Source organism: Thalassophryne amazonica, chromosome 9 (assembly GCF_902500255.1).
Source record: "Thalassophryne amazonica chromosome 9, fThaAma1.1, whole genome shotgun sequence".
Taxonomy (NCBI): domain Eukaryota; kingdom Metazoa; phylum Chordata; class Actinopteri; order Batrachoidiformes; family Batrachoididae; genus Thalassophryne; species Thalassophryne amazonica.
This window is the reverse complement of record NC_047111.1, coordinates 20,966,439-20,991,298: the sequence shown is the minus strand read 5'-3', so window position 1 is coordinate 20,991,298 and position 24,860 is coordinate 20,966,439. Positions and strand designations below refer to the sequence as shown.

Here is a 24,860-nt window from a genome sequence, read left to right as displayed (position 1 = left end):
TAGCCAAGCTAGCGGGAACGTCTTTTCAATCAGGACCCGGGGCCTTCAACCCGCTACAATTAGAACACTTGACCAGTATGACGGTTCCTGAGCTCGAGCCAGCATGCTGTGGCCTCAATGTGAGCCACAGTTACTTTATTAGTTACTTTATACAATTACTTCATTAGCAGATTTATACAGCTACTTTATTAGCAGCTTCCGACAACTTGTAACTAATATTTCATGTAACTAATAAGATAACTAATAATCTAACTTGGTTACTCATAAGACTGAGTAATCAGCAAAGTAACTAAACAGCAAAGTAACTAATAGTTACTTTTCTGAGTACTCAATCTTAAAAATAACCACAATAGATTACTAGTTACTTTATTAGCTACACTCAGCAGCTGCTGGCAAGTTGTCCACAGCTGCATAATGTAACTAGTAAAGTAACTGTAAATTGTAACTGTATAAAGTAATGAATAAAGTACCTTTTCAGAGTTACTATGGCAACAGTGGTGGTGAGGACCCTAACAAATGCCAAGTTGACACCTGGATATCACCGAAGTGCAACAGACAAATGGCTATGTTTTGGGAGATATTCCTAGACCGCTGGTCTGCTGAGGTGGGTATCAGGCAGGATCCAGTGTGGTTCCATTTGGTGATGAATGCGACGACATTTACACACCTGAATCCAATGAAAGACTCGTTAGTAGGCTTTTAATGTGCCTTTCATTGGATTCAGGTGTGTTGGAACAAGGAGACAACTAAGACTGTCAGGAAGGTACAGGCCTCTCCCCTGCTCTACAGCAACTGGAACTTTTATTGGTCTTCAAGATGTTTTGATGCTCATCCAAGTGACTTCCTGTGACTCGTGCCCAAGCTCGGTCCTTGAGATCTACCTTCCTAATACTCTTAGGGCCCGGTCCCACTGGGGAGAGGATTAATTGCGCATGAATTGAGTACACAAAGTACGGGCGTTTGTTGTCATCCGCAACAACAATGGCCAAACATGACAAATGTCCCAGTATGAATTACAGATATATTAATAATGTACAGTGAATAAACGATGAACAATCATGGTTGTATAACACATGTAGTGAGGAAACGGATCTGACGGATTGCGATTATCACGGCAGTATTACGGGTGTATTATGAATGCATCGCGCACGTGTTGCGTGTGCATGGCATCTGCATTGCGGTCATAAAAGAAGTGCACTCGGGCCGTCGGCATCACTATTCACACCAACAATACAGGCTCTGGAGCAATAGCTGGACTCGGACAAGTTGACTGGAGTAAACAAGCAGTGAACAGGGCGAGTGGTGACATCAGCGGATCACATCAGAGCGCAGCGCGTCTGAACGATTATAACAAGAACTTAAATCTGTTATAAACATAGGAATAAATACTGTAACAGCTGCAGACAAGAAGGAAAAAACACGCAACTGTTTTATCAAGCCTTGACAATATAAACAAGTCAAATAATTACCTTTTTAGACGGCTCAAAATTATTTCTGCAGCTTTCTCTGTGATTCAGAAGGTGATAAGAGCCGTTTTCAACAGCCAATAAAATGATTAATCCACCACAAAATAATTATTTTATATACGCAGCATCCAGTGCAGAGCGCGTGGCAGCCGGTAGAACAAATAACGGCATCCAGCTGTGAACACAGCACATCTGATTTGCATCCACCGCAAATCAGATGCAAAGCAGACGTAATGAAAACGCTTTATTCGTGGCCAATCTGTATGCAGTTGCTACAACTTATTTTAGTTCGTGATGTGGACATGATGGGCATGCAAAATATCCCTTTTACACACTGTCCCAGTCCGCTGCCAAGCCGCAAATCCCCGTCAGCTGCGGATATCAGCAGATGACAGCGCATATACAGCGCATAGATTGAGTATATTTAGAGTATGTAAGGAGGATGTCATCCGCAGCCAAAATTTTGTGCAGCTCAAACATCCTGGCAACGGAAAAATGTGCCTCTGCAGATAATTACGGACGTGTGTGGGTCTCGGCCGACTCATACAAGCATGTTTCACGCATATTGCGGATGTTAAGTGAATATGAACAAATTTTGTGTGCAATCCATATGCAAATCCTTCTAAACGCCAGTGGGACCGGGCCCTTAGTTGTCTCCCTGTTCCAACACACCTGAATCCAATGAAAGGCACATTAAAAGCCTACTAACGAGTCTTTCATTGGATTTAGGTGTGTTGGAACAGGGAGACAACTAAGTGTCAGGAAGGTAGATCTCGAGGACCAGACTTGGGCACCCCTGACTTAGGAACTAAAAAAGTCACTTGGAGGACTGGTGTCAAGAATTTTTCAGTGGCCAATTGAAGACATCTCTTGGATGGACAGTAAAATATTCTGAAGACTAACAAGAAGTCCATTTGCTGCAACCTTCTACATAACTCCTACCTGGATGACTGAACATTCATTGACAGATTTCTATGTTAATTTGAGCTCCCCTAGATGTCAATAGTCTTTACCCCATAACTAAAGTTGAGCCCTTCCTTCCTGCAATGAAACCTTATTTCAGTCATATTTACAGTAACTATGATGTCATTATTTTTGGTTACTTGCCGAAGGTAATTTGTAGATCCAGTGACTTAGCTCTTTGCTGTTTATCTCATGCTTTATTATCAACATAACTTGGCAGAGGGCATCATCCTTTTGCTGGGTTTTCCAAGGCAATGTAGTCCCAGATTATGGGTCTGAGAAAATATGATTAGTAAAATCCTACAGATTGGCCATAGTGTGCTTCAGATAGGACTATGGTTGGATAAGCAGTGTCACTGCTACACTCAAGGACATTGGCTGGGAGACCCTTGAAGAACACAGAGCAAAATCCAAGGTTATGGCATGGTGGGCGGGTGCCAGGCACCCGAAGTGGTTGGACCTGCAATGCAGACTCCCAGACCAGGTTTAGGTGTCAAATAAGTAATTGTCTTTATTCAAGGCTGAGGTACAGTACACAGGTTATCAAGCAGCGGAGCAGAGGTACAAACAGGGTCAGGCAAAAATGTAGTCATATTCAAGCAGAGTTCAGAGGCACGAGCAAACACTGACATCAGGAATGAGGCAGAGGGTAAGTCCCTTCGGCTGCTCCCTTGTTTGCACTCAAGATTGCCACAGCAAATCCAAGGTGGATCTGCATGTTGAATTGGCATAGGTTTTATGCCGGATGCCCTTCCCCTTCCTGACACAACTCCACATTACATGGAGAAATGTGGCAGGGGTGAGATTTGAACCCGGAACCTTCTGCATTGAAACCAAGTGCATTAACCACTTGGCGACCACCCCAGGAATGAGGCAGAGGGTGCGGTCAAAAAATACAGAGCAATAAATGGTACATGGCTAGGCAAAAACAGGACTGTGAACAAAAGGCTGGAATGTGTACTAAAGACAACAAACTGGCAGTGAGCTGTGAGACTGTGAAGGTTTAAATGAGGAGCAAACAAATTAGGGTGATGTGAAGCAGGCGTGTGGAAGTCTCTGGAAGGGGGCGCGACAGGGGGAGACAAAGATTGTGCTCAGTGCAAGATAGTGAAGGAAGGAAAGCACAGAGTGGAGTAATGAAAGAAATGAAAGAGACAAAGACACATGAGGACATGCAAGAACGGCAGTGAATGAAAATACAAAGCAGACAGAATCCAGGTGTGAGAGAGAAAGATGTGCGGGGAGTGGGTTGAACACAAACAAATGAGGACAAACTGAGAACAGAGCTAAAACAGAAATCTAGGGACAAAATATAATTCTAGAGGGCCAGGACAGAGCATGAATCATGGGAACTAAAAGGGAACCAAGATATAATAAGTACAAGAGAAAAACTACATGAAAACTGATCAGAAAATAGAAAATCAATACTAAAGCAAAACTAAACAGGAACTGACTAATTAACAGAAAGCAAAACCCGATATTAAAGTACAACAGAAAACAACAGAAATGAGAACAGCAAAAATAAACAGATGATAGCTAAATGATCAACAATGAAAACACAAACCGGCTAAACAAAACTAGAACGGAACTGGACAATGGCTAAAGTAGGAAAAGTAACAAAGAAACAAAGTGACAAAGCAAACTAGAATGGAGAATAAACACATAATGAAGATAAACAACTAATAAATCAAAGCTGGGGCAGATGGCGAGAAAAGAAACAGGCAAAACTAGAATCAAAGCCCTGATCAGGGCTAAATTGTGACAGGTCACCATTATACACAGGATTAAGAATGGCTTAGTCTATGTAAGTGCTGAGATGTACCTCAACTTCCCAATAGCAAGAAGATGGGTGTATGGTACCTGGTGAGTTCTAGGTACCATATGCCCAGACTCAGAACTAAAAGAACAGTTTCTTCTCAGATGCCACCTGGCTATGGAATGCCCTACTCTGAGAACTGACGGCAGTCACCAGCCTGGACTCCTTTAAAGCAGGGCTGTGCAGTGCCCGTGCAAAATCTGCATAGAAGTCCAACTCTCTGTACACAGAGAACCTGTATATACCAGTTAAATGTGCTTTCAGACTTCACCATCACTTTTGTCTACCGTGTTCACGAAAGCATGATGATACTGAGTTGCTGAATCCTGTGCTGATGATGGAAGAAGAAGAAGATGAGGATGCTGGCCCATCACCATGGAAACAGGGGCTGTTTCCTGGAGCCAAGTCAGCCTGGGGATTGGTACCCAGGTTCTTATGTTTGGTGGCTGGATCATGGGATCAGGTAAGGCTCAGACCAAAGTGACGCAACTGGTTGACATCTGGCCAACCATCTCTGAAAGCATGCACTGAGCGGCAGGTCTGGGTGAGCCAGGTTAAAGAGAACCATTCATTCACTCACTCATTATCTACCATATATCCAGGTCCCTGGTCACGATAGCAGCAGACATTTCCCTGTCCATGGCAAAGTCCTTGAACTCTTACAGAGGCATTCCCAAATCAGTTGGGAAATATAATCCCTCCAGCATATCCTGGATCTTTCCCAGAAAATCCTCCCATTTGGACGTGCCTCAAAGTCCTCCCTCGTGAGACGTCCAGGAGGCATAACAAAGACAATGTAACAGGACAAGCTATATAATGAAAAGAAGATAAAGTAAGTCTTGTTATGGCCCTGAGGTCCATCAGTGCCATTGCTTATACCTGCATTCCAAAGCGTGATACAGATAAGAGTCTATGGCTCTGTGTGTATGGCGCCAGACTGACACAGGCCACTTCCCCAGACAGCTTGGGACTCTGGCGAGGGCGGTCGCATCTCCTCCTCTCTCCTCTATCTCTGCTCCAACCTTCAAAGTCCCTACTTCACCAGGCTGTGAATTCTTCAAACTATATTGGATTAATCATGGAATTGATCAGCTAGTCTCTGAACGCTATTGACACCATTTTTTTTTTACAAGAAGATCAGGGCCAGGGGACCCTGCTTGCCAGGTTGGAACTTACCGTGCGGGTTATGTTCTCGACACCTGGGAGACTTGGCTGGTCATGCTTTCTGCCTTCTCTGTGGAGGATGTCGAGGATTTATTCATATTTGGATTCATAGTAGGAGGGCTGGTACTTATTGGCTTATGTGCTGCCCTGACCTACCGGAAGATTGGCAAGATGGCTGCCGCCACAACCACGACCCCTGGATTGTCCGTCATGATTAATGAGTTGGGCAAGGCGATGCATTCTCAGACTGCGTTAACCCTTGAACTCAGACGCAAATTGGATAACATCTCGGAGCAAATGCGTGTCTTGCAGGAGAAGATTTCAGAGGCCGGGGAATTTTTCATAATTGGGTTTTGGTTTGTTCATGTGAAGCTGGAAAAGTGTTTTTCACTGCTCAACCACAAACACGGCAGGCTTATCAGCCTGTCAAGGATAAAATGCCCATTGTTTATCCTCCAGAAGAATTTCAATGGCCTTGGGAAAATTGGCTGCCTCCTTATCTTTCTTACTCCAGTACACAAGGACAGACAAACTCACACATGGACAAAGACTGAAGCATGCTCCACTTTCCCTTCTACCTCACCTCCTGTCCCCCATCACACACCCCATCCCGGCCACCGCTCACGCCACCCCTTTCCCCTCTGGGGGCTGTGCATTTTTAGCTGCGGCAGGCCCCCATTCCCCCCAAGCTAGCGGTGGCGCGACTCCAGTTACAGCGGCTACCACAGACACATAATGTCAAATGTATATGTGTTTTCTTAATTCTGCTGTGTGCCATTATTACGGTAAACAAGTAATAATTGTGGATTAATTGCTGTTTGTCTGTGGTAATGTGAGTGTGGACGCAATCTCGTCCACACTCAAGGACACTGTTGCACTTGTAATGACAATGACAATAAATCTCATCCATCCATCCATCCATCCATCCATCCATCCATCCATCCATCCATCCATCCATCCATCCATCCATCCACAAGGCTGGTGCCTATTTATAGCTCAGTGGTTGGCTTATTAACGGCTAATTTAGCTCTTCTAAGTATAACTAGCTTATTTTCGTTATTTACAATTTTATTTTACATGGTGTAGATTTTTAATGATTCATCAGTTTGTGTTCTTTTTAAAAATATCAACCTTAGTTCTTAGGTTTCCATTTCATAGCATATAGATTATGCTTTTTATTTTCCTATAGTATGTTAGCAGAGTTACTTTAAATAGATAATAATACACATTACATCATAGCTTCTGTTTCTATAATAAAATACCATGGCCATGACCAAATCTTCTCCTATATTAATATTTAGGTTTTAATACCTACTCCTGTATATTATATAGTACCATATTTATTGTATATGTTGTTTATTACCCATAATATTTAAATATAGTTATATATATGATGTCTTATCTTTCTTATGTCTTATTATTTATTATTATGTATACTTTTTTTTCTTGAGCCGCTTGGGTGGGTAGGGAGAGTTCCCATGGGATAAAAAAGCTTTTTAACCTACCATCCCTGTTTCTCAAGACCAGGCACCTAAGTGGCTCTACTCTACTCTTTTCTACTCTCCTATTTTACTCTTCAGATATTTAGATATACCTTAGTATACTGGCATAGTTCCACCTTAGAATGGGAATATACTATATAAGATATACCTTACTGAATTTTCATGTGATGGGACTTGAACCCAGGCTTGTCCAAATCCTTATGCCGCTGAGGTACCTACCCCGCAGTAAACACAGACATAAAGCAAAGTACAATATTTTTGTTATTGGCCTTAAATGAAGACTTAGGATTACTTTTAAATGAGAATTGTGCTGGTCTTGTCAGAGATATCTGGCAACACTGTAGACTCTCTGCCTCCAGAGCTTTGATCACAAGCAGCCTGCCGAATGTGTCAGCATGTGATTAAATCTCTGTGTGTGCAGCGTTTATTGTTCACGTCGCGGTAACAGCAGTGTAACTAGTTCGTAATGGAGTTTTTCACCAAGCCGAGCTAACACACGTCCGTCCTTCGCAGTCAAACCGTCCGCCCGCTCCGCGCAGAGCGAGTAAGTTGTTCGCTCCGGTGAACATGGCGATTGTTTCGGGCTCCTGTGGCCGAGTCAGCGGCTCCACCAACGGGCTCTCTGTGGCCGCCGCTCCGCCCGCTGCCGTCGGACAGTCCCAGCCCATGATAGTGGTGTGGGAATGGCAAGACGACCTGGGTTGCTGGCGGCCGTACAGCGGCCAGGTGAGCGCCTACATCGAGCGGTGTTTGTCCCCGCGGGGCCCGAGAGGATCCGGATCAACCAGCATCTGCCTCGGACAGTCAGACCCCAGCCTGTCCCCGTACCTCATAGACATACCGAGCCTGAAACAGTTCCGGCAGGACACACGTGAGACTTTTTCTTCTTTAATTCTGCTGTTGTTCTTCATCCTTTGTTGTTTCTAAACATGAGCTAATTTAGAGGCCGGATTACGCTAGTTAGCTTAGCATTAGCAGTTAGCTTCCTGTTGTTTTTGGCCTTCAGAATGAATCAGGAAATAACAGTTACTTCTTAAAGTTTCACTTTCACATTGAGAAGTTCAGACTCGCCCATACGAACGCATTGACTTAACAAATTACACCTGCGTTACCGGGTATTCTCAAAAGTGGACAGGTGTTTTGTCTAATTAGCAATATTATGACGTATTTTAAAAGGTAGCGAGTGAAGTCACTCCACTGCTAACTCGCCCCAGGTGAAGTCACCCCAGTCCAGCTATACATGCTTATTTTCTTAAATAATTAAGAAGGACTAATTTAAAGTTAGGACCTGCCAGTGTGATGTATAGAACTGGGCAGTGTGCCCTGCTTCTCCCATCAATAGAGGGTTTTCATGTGACGTATCGGTCATGTCATTTTGTGTCCCGTGCCCATTCTGGATTACGACGCCGCTGTGATACACTACGTGCATTTGGCAAACAATTGCAGAAGCTTCAACGATGAGGTGAAGAAGCCTCACGGCACTGTGGTGCTGAGAGAGATCCGCCGCTACCAGAAATCCACTGCTCCCAGAATTTTATTTTATTCGGCAATAAAATTATATAAGAATACATAAAATACCGCCGAGGATAACACAAGAACGCTTCCAATATGGATGCTTATTTGCATTGTGGTCCTCGAGCACCGAGCTGCTGATCCGCAAGCTGCCCTTCTAGCGCCTGGTGAGAGAAATCAGTCAGGACTTCAACACGACCTCCGCTTTCAGAGCTCCGCTGTGATGCTCTGCAGGAGGCCGGCGAGGCTGACCTGTCGGCAGCTTCCTAGTTCACAATATCGCAGTGTGACACTGTCGGCCAGTTCGTTACAGCAACACTAAATTCACTATCTGGTATAAGATACGTATCCACTGAACCAACTGCTACACATCTATCACAATAATTAGCTTTATCTCGAGGATTTAAAGCATCGTAATAACCGTACATTCTCCATTTTTCTATCACGCACCAGCCTCCTTGTAATCCAGAATGGAGACGGCATCTATCCTGCAGCAAATCGGTCACGTGATTGAAAACTCTCTATAGGCTTTTTACCTGGCAATTCCATTCCCCTACCTTAAAACATCATCTCACTTACAAAACTTGAGTAAGAACAGTGTAATATGCCACTGGTGTGTATAAACCTTATTTTTATTATATGAACATATCAGAATTGAAATATTTTGTTACTAGAGTGGGGTGACTTGACCTGGGGCAAGTTCGCAGTGTGGCAACTTCACTATGAAACATTTTAAAGGCAGCTTCAAAAAGACCCACTGTGCTGAACTTCTGCAGGCACATCTGGAGTAAAATCATGAATTCATATGCATATCTGATCCACTGTGGTGACTGGCGCCCAACTGATGTGAATTTTTGTGGTGTTGATACCAATATTAGGTATTTTGACCAAAAAATGATGCTGATTTCTAACATTTTGTGATTAAACCTTGATGACAAAGAAATGTAATTCAGCCTTGACATTTTTATAGTTTAAATGTTAACTTTATTCTAAACACTACCATCACATTTCCTTCTCTTGGACTGGTAATTGTTGTGCAGCATCTCTTAGCATTTGCACTAAATACATAGACTCTCATCTCTTTTAGTCCTGCGTAGTTGGTGGCATAGTGACATTTCTTGTTGTTGTAAAACATCCAACTGATTGAAAATGAATGGTAGCTGGTTGCTTTGCCTCTGCCTCTTGTACACAGTGTAACCAAGGGGTGATGGGGTCCCAGCCATGCTTGACAGCATTGTAAAGAATGCCATCGTGTAGTTTGTCCAGCAGACTGTGCACTTATGATGGCATTCTTTACAATGCTGTCAAGCATGGTTGGGACCCCATTACCCCTTGGTTACACTGGGTACAAGAGGCAGAGGCAAAGCAACCAGCTGCCATTTATGTCTGCTGGACAAACTACATGATGGCACCATTTCCAACAGCTGAAGTGATTTTCTGCATTGTTTAGTCAGTAAAATAAAAGTTTTCATATCGGAAAAATAATACAGATGTTTGTGAACCATTCATATTGGCCGGTGTTACTGTCCCATCTGTCAAACTCTAGTGTTGACTCTCAACAAAAAATACAAGCGAAAAAAAACAGACATATTTTAAGAACAACTTTAAAGGGGATAGAGAATCAAAATCATCTTTTTCATGTTTTTGGTGTTAGTTCAGAGTCTCCCTGCTGTGGGGAATACACACGAAGTGCCAGCAAGTTTCAGAACCTCTGTTTCAAGTATTTCTCCTTTTTTGAATTGCCCCTAGAAAACAGGCCAATCCGTTTTTGAGAGAAAACTTACGTCACTTTTTCACCAATAGCCCCCCCACACACACACACCCACACCCACCCCCTTTCACACAAGCCCCTTCGAAATTAATTATTCATAAGGTTGTGCCCACCCATTCGTAACACTCGAAGAGAAGCAATGGCGAGCTACAGGTGTGCTTTCCCAGGCTGTTTTAGCGGACTACGCTCTTCCCACGGAAAGCAGTGTACGCGATCACTGGCTTTTATTCATTTTTAACTGCACCCCCAGTACATACAACCGCCGACTATTTGTTTGCTCTGCGCATTTCACGGAGGACTGTTTCACAAACCTTGCACGATTTCGAGCTGGCTTCAGTCGGCATTTAATACTCAGTAGAGGGTCAGTTCTGACTCTGCGACAAAATCAACCCCAGCAATCAGTACAGCCTGTGAGTATCACATTTTCTTTTGTTTTAAATTTGTGTTGCGCCATATTCCTGTTGTAAGAATTGCACATTAGAATGGCACGTTAGCTCTGGTTTGTTCCTCTAAAGGGAATGAGCTAACCCCTTAGCAGCTAGGGATGTGTATCGAGAACCGGTTCCTTTTGGGTATCGTTAAGAAATGACTCGATCCACCAACATCAATAAGCTTTGTGCTTAACGATTATGTTATCGGTCCTTCAGAGTGGCCATTGTTTTGGGGGGTGTTTGTCAGGAAAATGATCATTTTTGTATTGATTACAGACCCTGCAGCGGGTCCATAAACAACTTTTCTGCAGCGCGGCTTTGCTTTGAACCTTGAACCAATCGAAGCAGTGCTTCGCAGATTGAAGCAGTGCTTCGATTATTCTTTCTTTCGCTTAATTTTCTCCTGCTAAAACCCTAAAGAGCATACGTCTGTGAGTATTATTTACCTTTTCTATGTTAAACCGACCTGTTATGTTCTTCTGAAACAGTTGATAGATGTATTTTATAACTTAAAAACGGGAGTGATGCTAACGCGTTAGCATGTCTATGGCATTTTCAATGTTAAAAGTTAGCATTGCAGCTGTCATCACGTTCGGGTGCATTTGTTTTCAAATTGTAATATTTCTTAAATTTATTTTTGTTTATATATTAATAATCTAATGATTATTATATACAATTTTAGAGAAAGAGGCAAAAAAACCTGAATAGAAACACAACAGAAAATATAAAAGCAATGAAAATAAATAATGCTTTCTTTTCAATGAGAGCAAGGGCAGCCAATCAAACAACGGCAACCGATCAGGGCCACCTACTTGCATTTCATAATGAGGTTGCCAAATAAGCTCTGAAACGAAGCCATTAAAGGCAAACGAGGCATTCTAAACCCAGCATAGTAACATAGCTGTTTCAGAGAGCCTTTTAGGAAAGTTCTGAGCCATTACAGACCCAACCAATTTTTTTGGGGCTACATATCACATCACAGAACAAGGATTAATGCCCCATTCAACCTCTCTCTATCACCTTTAATGTTGAATTAGGTTTTAGTACATTCACTTTTTTATGGTCAAGTAAAACAATTTTGGAATTCCAATTTTGTAATTTTGGTAGTTCCCGCTTTGGCCTCCAGGAGAATGGGTGCCATTGGGAGGTGCTAATAACAAGAGCGTGGAGGCACAGTTGTGATGTCATACCAGCATTACATAGACCTGTTGCCACAAGCCCTGGCCAGATATGACCAAAAACACAGTATATGTGATCTAGACAAATGCTCCTACGGTCTACCAGCCTGGTACTGTTGGGGCGAGACGAGCTCTGTCGGAAGACAGCAGGAAGAGACTGGACATCTCGGGTTTCTTATGTGGGTTCCGTGGCCACGAGAGGGTTCTGTCACTCATGTTTGTCTGCTGAGCAGCTGTGGAAGTGTAGGCTCTGCTGGATGTCCCACCGAAGATGTTTCCAGAATGCACTAGCCGACAAACCGGCATGTTTGATGGTAAACAAAGTGACAGCAGCTGTGTTCACTCGTCCATAAACTGTGTTGTCAACTCTCATAAGGTGGACGATGGGACAGTGCACATGTGAAAACAAGAATCAAACTGTTTGTCTCACACAGGGGAAAAAAAATGTCATGAATCAAACAGTTTTAGACTGTTTTCAGCCTAACGGAGCTCCGTGAGGCTGTTTAATTAACGATTGTTAAAACCGAACCAGCGTTTTGTGAATTAATATTTTTAAATACATAAACGCCGGCATTTGTAATAAAACAATGAAAATCATTAAAGTTATTTTGGTATGAAAAATATTTAATATGTATTTTATCTGCATGCCTCCCTAAGCAGGAGGAACAACATAAACTAACCTGCATGCTGTGGATGTGCTTGATTTTCCTTGTTGCTATTTAAAAAACAAAATTGTGCACAAAGCAACTCACCTTTTTTATGACGATCTAAGACATGTCTTATGATGATCTTGTTCATGGACCCTGCAACAAAGTATTTGTATCTCAGACAAAATAGTTGTAGATGTCCGGGTACTGAATATCAGGGACATATTCGTATGCCAGCAGCTCAGAAAACATCAGCAAAAAATACGGATCCTGAAGACCAGTTCACACAATAGGAAAGAATTCAATCAGATCACCAAGAAAGTGCCCATGTAAACATGGCTAATGTTGACATCACATCACATACCTATCCTTTGCTGACATGGCCACAAAAAAAGGATTTTGCTCTTAGGTTGTGGAATTTTGGAAGTTTCAGCTGTTGTAAACAGTTGATTTCTTTCCACAATTTTCCATCCAACATGGAGGTATTCCATCTCAGGGCATGGTTTGATGACGTCAGTGCATACCCTCCATACACCTACCGTAATTCAGCACATATCACAGTGCATTACCTCAATTAAGACTAATTTTGCAGTAATTTAAACAGTGGTAAAGGTTTGAAGCCTGTGCTTGAAACAATGGTTACACACTGTTGTAATGAACAATCATTTATTTTAATGGTATCATAAAATTCACACTAATTATTTCGAAATATGAGATGATTCAATGCAGACACCACGATATCATGACGCATGATGATGATGCTAGTGCCTGATGATATCACAAGGAAGTGTCTTAGATGGTTGTTTTTCTGTGTCTCTTTGTTCGTTTCAACCAAAGTAATGCTTTAAAACAAGGACCAATCCATGACAAAAAAAATTGCCTTTATTTTATTCCATAATTTATAAGATAATAATTCCAGTCTTCCAGGTTAATAAGAGCTTCCAGTAGGTCTGTTACAGTTAAAGGCAAATTGATTATCAATAGATTAATTATCAGGAAATTGGTGTAAGCTGTTCTCCCAATTCAATGAAAATATATATACTGTTTGTTTATTTTTGTTTTTGTTTTTTTTCTTCTGCAGAAAAGACACGGGCGGTACGTAGGTCGCTGTTTGCACAGTCCTCAGGCCTCGGCAGTGGTGTTTATTGGGAATGGATCAATGATGATAGAACATGGACTCCATACGAAACTCGAACCTCTATCTTGTTGGAGAACAGCTACCAGGCTCGTCAAGGCACAGCAGACTTAAGCCAACATGGATATGATTACATTGTGGACCTAACATCTTTGACCCAAGTCAACAAGAACACAGGCTTCAGGCGACAAGTGCGACGGCAGTGCAATCTTCCCTACCCAATGGCCGCCTCTGGCTCCATGGGCGTCCCTTCAGCCCCCACCTGTTCATGTCAGCAGTGTTTGTGCCACAGCAGTGCCGGACCAATGCCGAGCCGTTCACGGCATTCCTTTTCTTCAGGCAGTCTGAACCGGCCCGGCATTCAAGGGAACGGGAGGACTGTTGTGGCACACACCAACTCTGCCTACTCTCCCTACCCGAGAAGACCCCTGTCTGTTGGGGGGATGTCGTGGGGGAGTTCCTGGCCACCGTTGCCCTCTGCTAGTCAACTCTCTGCACCACTGCTAGCCAGCTCGACCAGTTCGAATGGATTAAGGTTGGTGTTTAACATCGACTATGTGATACTGGTGCAGATTTGAAAATATAAACTGTTAGTTCAGGGAAAAATGGAAAAGGTGCAGTACTTTGGCTCCCGAGGACCAGTATTAGAAAACACTGCTTTAGATCATCCATCTAGGCTTCTTGGTTGTTGAGATACAAAAAAGGATTTTTTTTTTTTTTGGACTGTTTCCTTCAACATTATTATTATTTTATCAGTGGACATATCAATGAAAAGATAGTTTCCAGCCTAGAAAATTACTATATAACACACACTCTTGCAGGCACACACAAAAAAGTCAGATTCAAGTCACTTCGGTTAGAAATGTGAACAGAGCTCCTGTCCTGTGAGATTCAAACCTGTTGTTCCACCCTCTCTGTTTGCTCTCAAATGCCTTTTAGTTTATAAACTAGCTGCCTGCATCCTTCTCTGGATGATCCATAGAGAAATGTGGCTCTGGGTCTGCTGCACCCTGCATTCACAAACCACACGTCGGCCTCATGTTTCCGGAAGCAAAACGTAAACAGAAGCTTTTTTTCTTTTTTTTTCAAAGTTTATTTACATTTCTTATTTTTACAGAAACTCATGATGGGAGACATCAAATTTTTAATAAAAAAAAAATACAAGACTTTACATGAGCTGAAGAATAAGGGGGAAAAGAAACAGAAGCTGCTCTCCCAAAGAGATGATCACTGTTTATGCCCTCTCCAATTCTGCATCGGTGTTTGCACATGCGCAGTGCGAGAGGTTGGAGTAAATCGGCTCGTAGTCGCTTGTAGCGCTGCTTCAACAGTGTGATCGAGGGCCGACCAGGATATCAAACAGGTTTGAGTTTCATCCGACCATACGATTGCTGATCAGGAGGTCGTCGTGAGAGGTTAAACGCAGCTCGTTACTCCATGTATACTACACGATGCAGGATGCACGATTAAGCTGAAACTCGGTGCGATCCAAAAAATTCTCGCATAAGTGAAAAATTGGTTCAAAAAGGGCCAAAACTCGCACAGTGTAAGCCCAGCTTAACCTCTGTCACTGCCGTCTCCCATATGTGTCATGGAAAAAAAGAGCCCCGGGGGGCTGCCCAGTTCACTCATACCAATAACCATGTCTGCTGTAATTCCTATTTCAACAGCAGGTATTTTGAAAGTTTCATATATGCTAATTTTTAAATTGACCCTAGTATTATATCTGGTGTTCATATACCACTGACATGATGAAATTTAGATTGCAGACATGATTAGCATCTTGAAACAAAACTTATTAAATGCATTTACTTGTAGTGCCTAAATACACATGCACTGTGATGAGTGTCAGCCAAAGTAATTTATCTTTATAGACCATGGAAGGGGCTTTTCCACTATGAAGAGGGTCAAGAGCTCCCCCCCCCCCCCCCCAAAAAAACAAAACAAAACAAAACTGAAAGAAGAAACCCTGGACAACCTCCTTATTATTTCTATTGAAGGACATGAGGCAGAAACATTCAGCTTTGATTCAGCAGCTTGGCCCAGGCTGGGCCAAGATGACTAAAAGAAGAATTGACATTACTGCCTGCGTGTTCTTTAAAGGGGATAGAGAATCAAAATCATCTTTTTCATGTTTTTGGTGTTAGTTCAGAGTCTCCCCGCTGTGGGGAAAACACACGAAGTGCCAGCAAGTTTCAGAACCTCTGTTTCAAGTATTTCTCCTTTTTTGAATTGCCCCTAGAAAACAGGCCAATCCGTTTTTGAGAGAAAATCACTTTTTCACCAATAGCCCCCCCCCGCCCACACACACACACCCACCCACACCCTTTCACACACGCCCCTTTGAAATTAATTATTCATAAGGTTGTGCCCACCCGTTCGTACCACTGGAAGAGGAGCAATGGCGAGCTACAGGTGTGCCCTCCCAGGCTGTCATAGCGGACTACGCTCTTTCCATATTCTTCCCACGGAAAGCAGTGTACGCGATCACTGGCTTTTATTCATTTTTAACCGCATCCCCAGGACATACAACCGCCGACTATTTCTTTGCTCTGCGCATTTCACGGAGGACTGTTTCACCAACCTTGCCCGATTTCGAGCTGGCTTCAGTCTGCATTTAATACTCAGTAGAGGGTCAGTTCCGACTTTGCGACATAATCAACCCCAGCAATTTGTACAGCCTGTAAGTATCACATTTTCTTTTGTTTTAAATTTGTGTTGCGCTATATTCCTGTTGTAAGAATTGCACGTTAGAATGGCACGTTAGCTCTGGTTCCTTCCTCTAAAGGGAATGAGCTAACCCCTTAGCAGCTAGCTATTTGCATTATTATGCTGGCAGCAAGTAAGCCTGCAAAGGGCAGCTTGCTTATTTCAATGCATAACCTTTGGAAGTCACAGTAACCGAAGTAAAACAAAACAAATGAAGTTTCGCAGATTTTTTTGTAGTCCAATTTTGCATGTTTTTTTTTTTTTTTTACGTCCTCATCAAGCAGCCGGTCACGGCGCCGCGAATGGAGAGCATGCGCATTGTGTTCTGCGTGTGTCTGTTTATAAGAACCTTCTCGTCCAGAAGAAAAAAAGAGCGCCAACAACTACCAGTGATGCCGGTAACGGCACTGAGTTTTACAAAGACATTTTTATGCTTTTTTTTTCTCTGAGCCGCTCCGCATCTGCTGTTAAAAACAGCTGATCCTCCGCACTTTCTTTTCAGTGAGAGCAAGGACAGCCAATCAAACAACGGCAACCGATCAGCGCCAACACCTACGTGCATTTCATAATGAGGTTGCCAAATAAGCTCCGAAACGACGCCATTAAAAGCAAACGAGGCATTTTAAACCCAGCATAGTAACATAGCTGTTTCAGAGAGCCTTTTAGGAAGGTTCTGAGCCATTACAGACCCAACCAATTTTTTGGGGGGCTACATATCACAGAACAAGGATTAATGCCCCATTCAACCTCTCTCTATCACCTTTAATCAAATCTGTGATAGAAATGTACATGTAACTGTTTAAGTTTCAGTAAATGTTGTTTCAAGCTTATGATTTGGTTGTTATTGTGATCTTAAGTACCTGATTGTCCAATATTTTGGAAACATGGTATGTTAAAGGTAAAAATATCATGGTCTAATTAACTTAATTCCACAGCTATTTGGTATATTTAGACTGAAAAAGAAGGTCTTTTATAAGCCTTAGGGGGCCTTTGGGTCCCCCACTGGGGCATCACCTAAGCGGTCCCTGAACCCCCAGCTTTTGGTTTTTCCATCCAATTACTCTGCTAAAAATCACGGTGAGAACTTCTTAGTTCTTGACGCGACACTGGTTATTCTGCCAAACATATACTTAAACATTTTAATCTTGTTTTTGATAGTTTTGGCTTTTTTTCCAGCCTGAGGTGAAACATCCTTGTCTTTTTTTCCCCTAGTGTCCCTTCCATTCCTGTGCAGCTGAACGGATCCACCAGTGTGAGCTCTGCTCTGGCAGGTAAAGGGCTCACGACCCCTCCCTCCTGACCTTTGGCTCTGCTGTTCTGTCAGTTTGGTCAAAACCTTTTTTATGTTATTGTTTCACCTGTGCTTGAGTTTTTTTGGGCAGAGGTTATGTTCTCACACCTGTTTGTTTGTGATCAGCCTGGAGCCCACAATGTTTCACATATATTTATGATTTATATATATATATATATATATATATATATATATATATATACACAGAGGATTTGTATCATGAGAAAAAAAAAAAACTGATTCAATTTTCAAGGTCAAAGGTCAAAGTCAGAAAAAATCTTTAAAATTGGGAAAATCCCTGTCCTTTAACATTGAACAAATTTTCAAAAATTCATAATGCCAAAAAAAACCTAATGTCTTTCATATTTGAGTGTGTTATGTAGGATGGTATACAAATAATGAATGTTTGAGTTCAGTGGTACGAATATTTCATGAAGTGAAAGATGGAACATTCCATTCAACTCGGCTTCGGCTCATCGAATGGAATGTTCCGAGTTGAATGGAATGTTCCATCTTTCACCGAATTAAATATTCATTCCATTGAAAGAATCTAAAAACATTCATTATTTGTTTTATGTAACGGCTAAAATAGAGCCTTGTCATTTTATGTTATATTAATTTACAAACAGAAAAGGGACTTACATTTTGTTACCTCCTCAGTGCAGTGAAAAAAAATCACATCAGAAATTAATCCAGCTTTGGTGTGTCACTGCTGGTTTGACATCAACAATCCAGCACGAACTTTAAATAGGAGTCCATAAATAATTCTGATGATGAAGTCCACCAGGCCGTCCATCAAATTGTCGTTAGTCAGCAAAACAAACTCCACCATGTTTGTTTTAAAGCTAAGCGCTGTCCAGTTTGTGTGAGCGTGTAGGCGCGGTGCACGCTCACACAAACTGGACGGCGCTTGTGCGCACATGTACTACCAAAAAAAGAAGAAAGAAAGAAAGAACGTCCTCAATGCAGTGAAAAAAAATCACGTTAGACAGCATACAGTGCAGTGGATTTGTTCTGTGTGTGCGCAGAGTGCAGTGGTACAAAAGAACAAGAGTAAGAACAAGTTAAAAAAAAAAATTAGAATGCATGCACCCAAACACTGTGTAAAACCAGATTTGTAAAAATCCTACAAAGAATCGTATTTGTTGTTAGTATCCCCTCAGAGTATCTGCTTTTAGTCATAAAAAAAAAAAATCTTCACAGAAGTCTTCTATTGATTTCTGTTGAATTTGCATTTGGTCAGTGCAGTGGCCTCAATATGCACATTATAAAACTATTAATTAAAAATAATTTGTCTGTCTTCCTTCCTCTCCACCAAGCTGTACTGAAATCCATTCATCTTATTGAGTTTATGTAAGTTTCTGACACGATCGGTATGTGGTTTAAGAGGAGAATTTCAGCTTTAATATGAGACTGTTGATCTCCACGTGGAGTGTAAGAGTTACAGCTGTTTTGAGAGCATAATATGTGGACACACTAAATTATGACATGTTTGACACTCCTGTTATTTGAATGTAAATTCCTTGCAGTCAATAGCTGCCAGAAGTCTGGAACCCATGACCTAAGTTAAAACCTGATTATTTGGTAACACTGGAGGGCTTGTCCAGAAAAGATGTCTGAGTGGGTGAGTCCGTCCTCAGGTTGTGTAAGCAATAACTCAAACACAACTTAAAAAAAAAAAAAAGATGCTCCTTTATTCATCCCGTGTGGAAAAATTGGCAGTGTCATGGCAGCAGTTCAGCAGTATTGTGCGACAGTAGGCAAAGTAAAATGTGCAAATAGAAGGCAAATACCTTGGCATGGCAAATCCAGAGTGAAGGTGAAAAGATGAAGTGATTAGATGGTTGTTAACGTTTTGTCACCAGAGCCATAAAAAAAAGCATATTTTTATTTAATAATAGACAGGTGTGCCTGCCACCTGCTGGGTGGATAATGGTGAATTAGGAACAGGCGTGGTTGAACTCAGATGTTGGATTTTATTTTATTAAATTTTTTTTTTTTTCTACGCTGGCCATATTTTTTTAATTTAGGTGTTTTTTGTTCCTTGCTGATTTTCAGGATGGTTGCGGTCCACAGTGTAGTAGTGCTTTGTTCAGTCATGACACCACAAAGAAAAAAAAAACACTATTACTATTGAGACCTTTCAGAATAAAAGTCCAAAACATGCACTGGTATGGACCAGCAGGAACTGATATTACATTTTTGAGATGAGTAGTTTTTTTTTTTGTGTGTACAGAGTCACATTTCCAGGAACATATTACTGACACACACAGATGACCAGTAGAAGTTTGCAACAGCTTGTGGTTAACTTGATCTGCAGAACCTGCAGAAAATTCACCAGCAACAAACTCTGTTTCCAAGAATTTTAAATCAGAATAAATATCAGCCAGACTTGTTGTGGAAGATGAGAACCGTAAGTTTTTTTTTTTGTATTTTTTTTTTTGTATCGGGCAACAACCACGCTGTGTGACGCGATAATTGAACATGTGCACATCTCGAAGCCAATACACATGTCGTGCAGTCTTTGTCCACACCAGTATTTGCAGTGCTGAACAATGAAGTCCTTCTAATTAGTTTCCCTGGAGACCAGCAGCAGTAAAAAAGCTATGTGAGCACGACGTGATCAGGCCGCGTCCTGCCCGTGTGGCGTCGTGGGATCATCCCAGGATTTTGTGTGTGTGTGTGTGTGTGTGTGTGTGCGGGGGGGGGGCTGCAGTGGAAGCATCAGTTGCTGCTACATTTCACATTTTTTTTTTTTTGATTTCTTCCTTCCTTCCTCTGCATATTCCCACTTGCTCTCAATCCTCACCTGCCCCATCCCGCCTGATTCCCCCCCCCCCCCCCCCCCCCCCCACCCCACTCCAGGCATGGCCTCCATTTTGATGTCAGCTGTGGGACTCGGCGTGCACTTCACGAGCGCTCCCCTCTCTCAGCTGCCGCCTCAGCCGCAGCATCCTGCTCCTTTTGCTCCTCCTCCTCTTCTCCTCCCCTCAGCCAGCAGAAGCAGCAGTTCAGTTAGGAGAGCAAAGAGGCAGCACAGGACAGGTAGCTACACCACTGTCCCTCGCCGCTTCTCTCCATTTTTCCGGCTGTGCTTATTATCAGCGTATGTTTGTTGAACATTTCATCCTCCGCCAGCTCACCTCCATTTGTTTTTGTGTTGTTTTAATTGTATGTACAGCGCCATTTCAGCTGCATTTTGAACCAAAACAACAACAACAAAACTTGTGAGATGAGGGCGACACATTGTGGAGTTGATCTGCTTCAAAATGAAAGCTAGCAGATCGGGGTGCATTTGCTGGTCCTTGCTGTGATTCTGGTTTGCCATCTTGTTGACTTAGATGTGTCTGCATTTATGCAGTTGATCGTTTTCTAGTCATGCATGCTTGCACAAACATGCGCCAGAAATGGAACATGCATGGAGATCTGCAGCAGCTGCTGAACTGTTTCACTAATTACATTCACATTATTAAATTACATGCTACATGAAACCTTTTTTTTTTAATAGTGTGAGCAATACTACCCCCAATCTGAAATGCTTTACAATGATGAGTGGCATTCACCATTCACACACATGCGAGGTGCTCGATGGCACAGCGGGAGCAGCTTGTGCAGGATGTAGAGTATGTTGGTGCTGTACCTCAAAGCCCCCCCCCCCCCGAAAAAAATCAACTTTCTAATTACGTATCGATCGCTCAACAAAATAAACCTGCTGCAGCAACCTGCTGAAATGTATCAACAAGTACGAAGGCGTTCTTGTCTTTTAACAGTCATGGCGAAAATAAACACAAGTATATTTAAAATGGGTTTTAGCCAAACACAATAAACAAGTGTAAAAATCTAAAAGAATGTGAGTTATGTACGTTCTTACACTGAACAAACATCCATTTGTTCCATTATTTAAACATAAAGGCTTACTAATATCTTACGAATTGTAATCTGTGTTGTTTATTTTCTCAGTGTTTGTTTTTCTTGACACTGGTCGGGGGTTGACAGTTGGCACTCGCATTCTTCATAATCCATGATGTAAACTGCAGATATTGCTGAAGGTTTTCATGGAGAATTTCTCCAGTGAAAGGATTTTTATTGCAAAGGCTCTGCGTCCGTCCGTCCGTCTGTCTGTGCTCAGCATAAGTCCAGTCCTATTACTGCCAGTCTTCAAATTCACAGGGATCATTCTTCGGACATAGACCTTGGACAAGTTCAAAGATGACCTTGACCTATTTTAAGAGGTTAAAAAGTGTCATTCTGTTTCAGTCTGTTGTCTTTTTTTTGAGTGGCAGAGGTTACAGCCAATCACCGTGATGTCAGTGGCTGGTCTCTCCAAAACTGTTTTGTTTTGTGTGTTTGTGTACATATTTCTCATATATTATGTAAAAGCTAGCAAGAAATAAACCCTTCTAAAACTGAAAACTCAGTTTTTGGTACCCAATAACACCTCTGAACTTATTTACAAGGCATTTCGTTGACTTTTAGCGTGGTGATGTCACAGGTTGGTCTTGCTAGCTCCAAAACTCTTTCGTTTGTGGTACAAAAATATATCCTCTTTGTCATAGTGTGTAAAAGCTCGCAAGAAATAAACACTTCTAAAACTAGAAACTCTGTTTTTGTAACCTGATAACACCCCTGGAGTCATTTACAAGACATTTTGCGGACGTCAGTGTGCACGCTATGTTTAGCTAACTCAATGCTAACTTCCGCTCTTCTCAAAAGCTCATGTACACGCAGACACACGCGCTTCTGCAGATACCATTAAAACGTAAATATTGTTTGTGATCGATTGATAGAGGGGCTTTATTGAAGATGTACAAATTGTACGTAAGACAATAGGATCTTAATAATTAAACTTCATTTATAAAGAAGACAATGCTCATATGGCGTAGGGTATTTTAGCATTGCATTTTTATATATATGTGTGTGTGCTCTGCCCGCAGTAAAAATGTGTTTTATAAAGGGTTAAAATGGTTATTCATAATTTAGTGATAAATATGTCATGATTAATGTTAAGAAGGTAATTTGGTTAAAAACAGAAAATATTTACATTCAGTCAGCATTGGTTTACCTGTATTTTATTCTGAAGGCGTAGTCGCATTGCATTATGGGTAGCAGGAGCGACAGCTAGTCCAAAGGAAAAAAGTCACAAAAAGCCTGCCTGTCCATGCTCAAACTTTACCTCATGCGTACTAAACTTTAAATACACCCTTGAAAGCAACGGCTGTAAGTTCAATCTGTGTTTTGGTTACTTTATAAGTTTTATAGGCTCTCATTTAGAAATCATTTTGTGAATGTGTTGTTAGCAGGAATTAGCCACATCCCAGCTTGTTCAGCTTGGAGCACTGAGTATTAGTGTAGCAATTCTCACAGTCGGACATTCGGGAACTTCCTAGCCGGAAGCGAGCTGCCATCTTACTTTGGGGGAATTGTGCGACTTCTGTAGCATTGAAAGCAGCATGAAAATGCCCAAAAGTTGTTGTATTCCGGGTTGTACAGCCAAGCAAGAGTTATCCTGAACAGCAGTTCTATATTATAGCATCTGAGAAATGCAGGCGTGAGAAATGGCTCGCTGCAATCAACAGGGCCGCTGTAAACACCAATGGGAGTATCAGCAAAAAGAAACGCTGGAGTCCCAAGTCTGGTTCTGCTATCTGTGTTCTGCCCATTTCATCTCGTAAGTACTTTTGTGTTAATATTTATGAATAGAGGCTGTCGTCAGGATCTGTTCATATTTAAACAGTTTGAAAATTCAGATAACGTGCCAGCGACAGAAACGAAGCTGGATGACGGTTAAACAATGTCTCCAAAAGTCAACGTAAGTCCAGATTTCTTGTTTTGTTTTGGCTTCAGTGTCCATCGTTAGTGCCGTGTGACCGGGGCTTAACTGATACAATTATTAATATATTATTATATATAAACGAATACTCACGAGGACTCTTAATAAAGTATGTGTAGACGTCTTTTGTGATCCATCTCTGGCCATTGTTTAGGATCGTCTAACCAGTCGTCTGCAATAATCTTATACGGGTATTTTTGCATTCCTGCCAACTCCTGCTTCTTTCTGTATCGATTCCGTGCCTCAGGTGGCAAATTCTCTTCGTACTGCTAGATCATCAAAAAACAAACTTGGAAGTACAGAAACATCGAACTTTGCGGATGTGCTCACATTTCTCCCAAACAAAGATGGCACCTAGAAATTACGTCACGACATCACGCCGACTGCGAGAATACTGCTAATGTTCTAATCAACACGAAAAGATCTTCAAAATTCCTGGCCTTTATTGGTGGCAGCTGAGGTTGACTTTGCATTAATGTTGTGGCCACTTTCTGATTTTATTTTCTAAGCATAGAGCTGATGCAGTTTTTTTCCCTTATTAATTTCAGTTTCACTCAGGCTTTTCATTGAACTTCTCAAGACACAATTTTGAAAATTGTAAGCTGCGAAGAGGACTGTAATAAAGGAGCAAGACGCTCAGCTTCCTGGCTCGTGAAAAACGAGTTTAGCTTGCCTTCAGTCTAGCTTGAAGGTGTCAACACAGCCAGGTATCCCGCTGGGGATACCTGGGATACCAGTGCAATTCTCCTGAGAGTTTCACTGAGTTCCTTGGACTTTCCCATTGTTCTGAGTATTGGTCAGTCCAATGAGTGCTGACAGTCAGTCATGATCACCAAGGAGGAGTGAACTAGGCCTCTTCACCCTAAAAGACAATGTGTAACCTTCAGCAACACTTATTAAAAGATTGAAGTGAATGTATGTATATATTTGAGCCTGTGTATAACTTCGACCCTATGTGGATTAGAGAAAATCCAAAACAAATTCAAAGTCATTAATGATGTATGCTGTGCAATCATTCAACCCTGACAGTTCAAAGATGTCATTAAAAGCCCTAATTGACCCCACTCTGCCATGTCAGTTGCTAAGACAACTTTGTCACTTGACGACCTCAATAATTTTCCTTTCTTGCAGGGAATCAAACTGAAGACCTTCTGGCAACATCCATCCTCTAACCTCTCAATCCCTCTACCTTTTCCTGTAGCAGATCATTTTTTTCCCCCTCTACTTTATACATTCAGTGCCCCAAATCTGCCCTTTGGAAGACCTCATCAGCATTACAATATCTCCCATGAGCCCCTGCTCTTGGCATCATTAAATGGGTTGACACCTCGCGGTGTGTTTTTGGGATGTTTTGGCACTTTGGAATCATTACTAAAAATGTGAAGAATGTGTTTGAGCTGAATTGTCTTTCATGCTTTGTCACTCCATTTTCTAACGTATATTTC

At 41.9% G+C, this 24,860-nt stretch overlaps 1 protein-coding gene across 3 annotated transcripts in view; it reads left to right on the top strand.

The window, feature by feature from the left end:
- The first annotated feature begins 7,258 nt into the window (after positions 1-7,258).
- The window catches only part of dtx2 (deltex 2, E3 ubiquitin ligase), a 37,813-nt gene continuing 20,211 nt past the window's right edge, over positions 7,259-24,860 (top strand). The window contains exons 1-4 of one of the 3 annotated variants that reach the window (XM_034177751.1): positions 7,259-7,782; positions 13,532-14,120; positions 17,507-17,565; positions 20,869-20,874. In XM_034177751.1, coding sequence (XP_034033642.1) covers positions 7,479-7,782; positions 13,532-14,120; positions 17,507-17,565; positions 20,869-20,874 — 958 coding nt within the window. In that variant the 5' untranslated portion in view covers positions 7,259-7,478. Of the gene's footprint in view, positions 7,783-13,531; positions 14,121-17,506; positions 17,566-20,450; positions 20,631-20,868; positions 20,875-24,860 lie in introns of all 3 variants that reach the window. The other 2 variants (XM_034177749.1, XM_034177752.1) reach the window with 2 other exon arrangements.